General features: G+C 43.9%; 1 protein-coding gene across 1 annotated transcript in view; it reads left to right on the top strand.

Moving 5' to 3' along the window:
- LOC103130751 (suppressor of tumorigenicity 14 protein homolog) overlaps window positions 1-7,796 on the top strand; it is a 20,235-nt gene that overhangs the window by 8,980 nt on the left and 3,459 nt on the right. The window contains exons 4-12 of the mRNA XM_016666145.1: window positions 3,646-3,681; window positions 3,832-4,060; window positions 4,269-4,405; window positions 4,585-4,682; window positions 4,814-4,914; window positions 4,988-5,121; window positions 5,373-5,477; window positions 5,733-5,840; window positions 5,974-6,163. Of these exons, the coding sequence (XP_016521631.1) occupies window positions 3,646-3,681; window positions 3,832-4,060; window positions 4,269-4,405; window positions 4,585-4,682; window positions 4,814-4,914; window positions 4,988-5,121; window positions 5,373-5,477; window positions 5,733-5,840; window positions 5,974-6,163 (1,138 nt within the window). The remainder of the gene's footprint in view (window positions 1-3,645; window positions 3,682-3,831; window positions 4,061-4,268; window positions 4,406-4,584; window positions 4,683-4,813; window positions 4,915-4,987; window positions 5,122-5,372; window positions 5,478-5,732; window positions 5,841-5,973; window positions 6,164-7,796) is intronic.

Genomic DNA, 7,796 nt, shown 5'->3' on the forward strand with positions numbered 1-7,796 from the left:
CTGTGAATTAGCCAGATAGAGTAGCCCGGAATCAGCTAGTTTCACAGAGCACACCTGTTAACGGTCGCTCTTTCTCTTTATTACAACTTGTTACTGAACCAGGTAGGTTTTAGTGACTCAGCGAGTCCCAAGGGTGTTGTTTTGGCTAAAAGCAACCTATAAAACATTTTCCACTTTCTCCTCCCAGAATCAAACTTCATAGCCATTTTACAACCATCAAAGAACTTTAAGGTGACTCATTAACTGAATGTCCACAACATCTTTTAGATTTTCTTAATGCTAATTATTTTATTGTAAGGCAATTTTGCAAGGGTCAGTAAATCAGTAGCAGAAATAATCAAATAAGTCAAATCAATAATCTAGCCTATCTTTCCCTAATGCTGACACTGTGAACTAAAAAAGGGAAACTTTGAGAGAGACGGACGGAGGTTGGCATCTTGAACCCCAGAACTGGCCTGATGATAAAAAAGGTGTTGCAGCAGCAGGAGGCTCCCAGTACAGGAAGAGTACTGAGTCAGAGCGGCAGATCTCGGGCTTCAGGGTGACTTCCTCATGCGCATAGCGGTCCTCGGCTTCTTGTCTTGCAGCTCTGTAGCTCCTCGTCTCACGATCTTTCTGGTCCATCGAGAGATAGACGAGCTGGTCTCATGGAAGGAACACACCAGTTCTTCATCTTTGTCTTTGGGGTCCTTTCACCTACCATCCACCTCCAACACAACATCAGTGACCTTTAGTTACAGTTACACATTTTATTCCATTTCAAGTTCAATGTTAAAATCACATTTTTAACCTCTTAGTTTCTCTGATTTAGCGTTCACTTATTTTATAATCATAACTTATTAGTTACTCTTATTATAATCATGATGTGAGTTATTACAGACATTTCTGAAAAGAAACCAAGAATAATCCATTATTCTAATTATTTGATACCAAAGTTACATTTATTTGTTTCACCTGTAAGTACTTCCATAAGTGTAAGAGTAAGTGTTAAATATTCTTATAATCAAACCAACATCAACCACTGGTTAAACCAATATTAATTATTGGTTTAATTATAAGTTATTATTAATTTAAGTATTTTGCTCTGGGTTTTATCCATTTACTCAAAATGTTTAGATTTTATTCTTTAAACCTTTAATGCCTTGAAATGAGCAGTCTGAACTATATTTATTCACTGCAGGCTGGAAACTTCCTCTTTCTTCAGGAAACCTGCTCTTCCTGTTCCATGACTCTCTTTCTGTCTGACTATGATTTTGTATGATTAAATAGAAAAAAGTAGAATTAAAGCAAAGTTTGCAGGACACAATAACAACACACACAACCAGATTAATTTCATTACCGTCTGACTCTACTGTTGGGTCTTGATGTCACCTGTGTAATTAGTTTTAAAGATAACTTTACTTATTGTTATTATTAAACTAAAATCTCCAGCATAGGGAAGTGGGATGAACTCGACTTTTCTCAACATGTATTAGAGAGTTTTGGTTTAACACAACATGTCAAGCAAGCAACACACACTCATGGACACACACTGGACCTGGTTATCAGTGAGGGTGTGAATATTTCCAATGTCTCTGTAACTGATGTCGCCTGTTGGATCACTTTGCTGTTATCTTTGAATGTTCTTTATCCGTTAACCCACTTGGACAAAAAGCTACTATCACAAATCTGCAAGACAACTCTGCCGTAGGGCCGAATGGAAATGGCGTAAAACTCAACTGCATGTTTATTATGACATCTACAAAGAAAGACTACGTAACTATCACACAACACTAAAACATGCAAGAGAGGCTTTCTTTACAGATGTCATAAACAAAAACATTAACAGAGCTCGAGCTTTATTTGCTACTGTTGACTGGCTCACAAACCCTCCTATGACGTTACCACCTGAACTTCAATCTAATGCCAGCAACAAGTTTTCAGCTTCTTTTCAGAGAAAATTCAAAAAATCAGAGGATTAATCTGCACATCCACTCTAAAGCAACTACCTATCCTGTGCCCACACAAAACAAATACAGGAAAAAATGACCCAGTTTCAGCTACTTAATTCTAAAACCCTAGAAGAAATGATAAGTCAGTGAAGCTCCAGTTCCGACCCTCACATTTCTTTAAGAAAGTCCTGCCTGTCATTAATGATTTGGTCCAAATAGTAACTCATCGCTCTCTTCAGGTGTTTTCCCTTGGAAACAGCAGCTATCAAACCACTGATAAAATCACAATTGCAGAACTACAGGCCGACCTTTGACCTCTGACCTCCCATTCATCAGCAAAGTTATTGAAAAAGCTTCAACAGTTAAATAACTTCCTAACGATAACCAGTCGCTTTGACTGCTTCCAGTCTGGTTTCCATGGTACCCACAGCACGGAGACTGGCCTAGTCAAAGTGTTCAATTATATCCATATAAATACAGACTGGGAGAACCACAGTGCTGGTTCTGGTTCTGTTGGACTTCAGTGTTGATCAGGACATTTTACTGAATCGACTGGAGAGTTGGGTCGGACTCTCCGGTCCAGTGCTCAACTGGTTTGAATCTTACATAAAGAACAGAGATTTCTTTGTTTCAATCAGAAACTTCTCATCAGAGAGGTCAAAGGTCACATGTGGGGAACCCCAAGGTTTAATCCTAGGACCCTCCTATTCAATATCTACATGCTCCCACTGGCTCAGGTTATAACAGGAAATAAGATCAGCTACCATAACTATGATACACAGCTCTACATTATGATGTCACCAGGTGACCTTTGACCCCATCCAATCACTGAATAGATGCTGAGAACAGAGAAATGTGAGGATGAGACAAAACTTTGTCCAGCTGAACAGAAACAAAACTGAAGTTATTAGTTTTGGACCTAAAGAGGAGTGATCTAGAATTATAGATCTAGTAACAGATCTAGAGTTATAGATCTGGAGTTATAGATCTAGTAACATATCTAGAGTTATAGATCTGGAGTTATAGATCTAGAGTTACAGATCTGGAGTTATAGATCTAGAGTTACAGATCTATAGTTGCAGATCTGGAGTTATAGATCTAGAGTTACAGATCTAGAATTATAGCTCTAGTCTGGAACAAACTTCCAGAAAACTGTAAAACAGCTGAAACACTGAGCCCCTTTAAATCCAGACTAAATCCCACCTGGTTAGTTTTATTTGAAACGTGATCAATGATCAATTTATTGACGGCATCGACTTAATGTCACGTTTTGATTGTTGATTCTCTGCTGCATGACTTTATAGTTATGATGTAAAGCTCTTTGAAATGACTTGCTGCTGAAGTGTGCTATACAAATGAAATTTGATTGATTGATTGATTGATTGGCGTCGCCGCGGCGACCAACCAGAGAAACTTTGAGGCAGACGGAAACTAACAGAGTCCCTGCAAATTAAAACAACTTGGGGTATCAGAACTGACTCCCTGAGACGGTGTCCCACACCCTGAAACCCCACACCCTGAGACGGTGTCCCACACCCTGAGATGGTGTCCCACACCCAGAGACCCCAACCTTTTTTGGATGTTTGGATGAGATGGATCCGGTATCAGAACCTCTGATACTGGTGCTGATGCCACACACACTTTGGCAGATCTGTTTTACACTCCCGGAGAAATGTTCTGGTGGTTCTGATTAAGGTTCTGCTGTGTTTTACAGCACTGGACCCCCGGCTGACCAGGACCAACATGTCTGGTGAGAGACTTCACACTTAAGCAAAACTTTGGTTCTGGTTCTACTGAAGCCCTTATGCTGAGGCTCAGGAGCAGAAACTGGGTCTGGTTCTGGAAGAGATCTGGTTGGATCCGGGAAGAACCGTTCATCCAAACGTGGTTGATTTTTCAGAGGAAGCTCCAATCAACGTCCACGTGAGGAAGAACGACCACATTGATTCTCCCGGGTTCCCCAACTCCCCCTATGCCCCCAACATGGCCCAGAAGTGGCGGCTCCGAGCCGACCTGGGTCACCGAGTCCGCTTGGACTTCCACACCCTGATCCTGGAGGACGACTGTGAGCAGGACTTCATCCAAATCTATGACTCACTGGCTCCCATCCGGCCCCGCCTCCTCACTGAGTGAGTCCCGCCTTTTCTTTCCTCACCTGAACCGCAGGTGAGTGACATCACTGGTGGGCGTGGTCAGAGGAGTAAACAGAAAGGCTCTGGTTCCGGCTCAGATGCCTGAGACATTTCCTCTAACAGGAAGTAGCTCCTTCTTCTTCCTGGAGACGTTTTCTCTTCAGAAGGTCTGGGTCGGCTGAGGTCTCTCTGTCTCCCCCTGCAGGCAGTGTGGATACCCGCATGGCTCCCTGGCCTTCGTGTCATCTGGGAACGTCATGCTGCTGATGCTGGTCACCAGTCAGGACAAGAACTTCCCCGGATTCAGAGTCTTCTACTCCCAGGTTCCTGCAGCCAGCGGAGGTAAGAAGTTCAGATGAACCCATTCGTTTCTGGTGAACTGGTTTGTGTTCATAGTTCACCAGTGATGTTCAGATGGTTGGTGTTTTTGGGTTTCCTCTTGTTGGACCTCCTGGTTCTGTCTGGTTGTGGGGTCAGTAGCTCCTGTTCTCTGTCCAGTCTGACATTTGACCTTCTCTCAGATTGCGGCGGGACACTGAGAGGAGAACGAGGTTCGTTCTCCTCGCCGTTTTTCCCGGCCAACTATCCTCCCAAAGCGGACTGCAGCTGGAGCCTCCAGGTGAGTCCTGCAGCTCCGCCCGTTCGTTTCTTCCAGGATTACAAGAAACGAATGATAAAAACCCACAAGATGTCTTTTATTGGACTAAAACCCAAACAGCCCTGGGCTGCGGTAACGTCGTTTACTTTCAGGTTCCTGAGGGAAGGTTTGTGAAGGTCCAGTTCCAGAGGTTTTCTGTAGGGAAGGACGGATCGCCGTGTCTCCATGACTACGTGACGATTGACGAGAAAAGGTAAGGAAGCTTCTGGCCTATGGGATGTTCTGAATGGTCCGTCCGCAGAACCCGACTGGATCTCCTCTTCCAGATTGTGTGGCAGCCAATCAGAATCCTCCGTGTTCATCAGCCAGAGCAACAAGATGAGTGTCGGCTTCAGGTCAGACCGGGGGCTCGTCTACCTGGGCTTCAGCGCCCGGTTCGAGGCCTTCGTCCCCACCGACCGTAAGCACATCATTTTATAATAATGACAATAATAGTAATGATCATGATAATAATGATAATAATTATTATTATTATGATAATGATAATAATTATGATAATGATAATAATAATAATGATAATTATGATAATAATAATAATTATTATAATAATAATAATTATAATGGTAATAATAATAATAATTATAATAATAATACTGATGATAATAATGATAATAATAATTATAATAATGATGCTGTTCTCTTGTTGAGCAGCTTGTCCTGGGAAGTTCAGGTGTGGCACCAACCTGTGCGTCAACACGACGCGCCGCTGCGACGGCTTCAACGACTGCGGCGACAACAGTGATGAGATCGACTGCTGTGAGTCCACACGGCTGGTCACGTCGCCCCCTGCTGTCTAGGAGGAGCAATCAGTGCAGACAGTGACTTGCTGTTGTGCTGGCTTTCTGCTTACCTTGACATTGGAGTTATGAGCTGAATTTGACGCGGTGACTGATTGATGACGAGGATGACCTGAAATTAATGGATGAATGGAATCTGATCTGTAAACATGTTTATAAAGTGTCTTTGGTCTGCTGCGGACCCGAGGGCTGATCCTGCTCGTTTCTGTCACAGCCTGCGCGCCGATGCAGATGAAGTGCAAGAACAACATCTGCAAGGCAAAGTTCTGGATGTGTGACGGCGTGGACGACTGCGGCGATAACTCTGACGAAGATGGCTGCGGTGAGGAATTCCTCTGGACCGATGCGAGCGGCCGGCCCGCTCAGCCTGCAGAACCGGAACACCCGCCGAGCGCCGGTGTTCCGGTTCTGGTTCCAGAGGTTCCTCTGAGCTCAGTGTTTCTTCTTCTCTGCAGGGAAATGCGGCGCCGCAGAGTTCTCCTGCAGGAACGGCCGCTGCGTCTCCAACGCGCTGCGATGCGACGGCAGAGACGACTGCGGCGACGCCTCCGACGAGTCCGCATGTCAGAAATGTAAGGACACCAGAAACGGGTCAGAACCAAGTCAGAACCGGGTTGGACGGCATCGTGCTGCAGGAGACGTACAGTGAGGTCGTCAGGGATGGACATACTAAGGTGGCGTTGACTGGATGCTCAGTTGGTTCTAATGGGCCCAAAGTGCCCAGTAGAAATCCAGGCTCATCAGACCAGGCAACGTTTTCCAATCCTCTCTTGTCCAGTTTTGCTGGTCCTGTGTGAACTGCAGCCTCAGAAAGGAGGCGCCGGTCTGGTCGTCTGCTGCTGTAGCCCTCCGTCTTAAGGTTTGACGTGTTTTGCATTCAGAGACGCTCTTCTGCACTCGTTAGAACTCGGTTGTAACAGCTGGTTATTTGAGTTTCTGTTGCCGTTCTATCGGTTCAAGCCAGTCTGTCCGTTCTCCTCTGACCTCTGACCTCAACAAGACTTTTGCGCCCCCAGAGCTGCCGCTCACTGGATATTTTCTCCTTTTGGACCGTCCTCTGTAAACCCTGGAGATGGTTGTGGGTGAAAATCCCAGTACATCAGCAGTTTCTGAGACACTCAGGCCAACAGCCATCAAAGTCTCTTATCTCCTTTCTTCTCGTTTTGATGCTCAGTTTGAGCTGCAGCAGGTCGCCGTGGCTACCACAGGTCACCAGGTATTTTACTGAAAATATTCAGTAAAAAACGGAATATTTTCCGTATTTTACTGGTTGTTTTTTTAAACGATGGGAAAATTGAAAGCCCATCTGTCATTTGACAGGTTATAATTCACACCCCAGGCATTAGACTTAACCCAAAGAGTTCATCACAGAGGCACCGAAAACCAATCAGTGAAATAATCCTTTCTGAAAATCACCTCCTGGACTCTGAACTAACTGCGTCTCTCTGACCGGAGCTGACGGCCTGTTGAAGAGTTACGGACCGACCGGAGGCTTTGGAGCGTCTGGTTAGGAGGAGCGTTCAAAACCTTTGGTAGAAACGGAGTGTGGAGGCCAAGTTAATGTAGAAAGTGTCCAGTTACTGTTAAAACTTATTTAATTAGAAATTGAATAAGTGTATTTGTTGAATTTTTAGGTAGAATTATTATATTGCATGTGACTAATTTCATAATGTTTTACCGTGAATAAGTGTTACTATTATGTTTTATAGCTTAATTGGCCACCTGGCAATTTTATGCAAATGAGGTGGGCCGTGTGAAAACGAGGCAGATAGCGATAGAAAGGAAGGAGCGACAGAGCCACACGGTTTTTCAACCGTGGTTCGTTTGTGGAGGTTAGCTTAGAACTTTATTGCTCTTGTAAAAGAAATACTCAAAGAACTGTGGAATAAATTTTTTGTTTATACCTTTACATCGGAGCGCTGCGGAAATTTTTATTTATTTTTTTCTTCTTCAAACACACGAGTACATCAGAACTTAAACCTTGTGGCAACACACGGAGCCTTTAATTGCAGACCAGAGAAAACTGAAGAGATGCAACGTTGAGTTAATCCATTTATAGTCTAAAGGAGCCGCCAGTTTATCCTGAGGAAAAAGGCGCAGAATTTCATTAGACCGTAACATGCGCAACCGATGCGGACGCGAAGAATTAAACTGAACTCGTCCACCTCTAAAAACTATTAAAAATTGAAGTGATAATCATTTAAATCAGTGTTTTTCAACCTTTTCTGAGCCAAGGTACATTGTTTTAATTGAAAAAATCCCGAGGCACACCACCAAC

Source organism: Poecilia formosa, unplaced genomic scaffold (assembly GCF_000485575.1).
Source record: "Poecilia formosa unplaced genomic scaffold, Poecilia_formosa-5.1.2 Scaffold667, whole genome shotgun sequence".
Lineage (NCBI taxonomy): Eukaryota > Metazoa > Chordata > Actinopteri > Cyprinodontiformes > Poeciliidae > Poecilia > Poecilia formosa.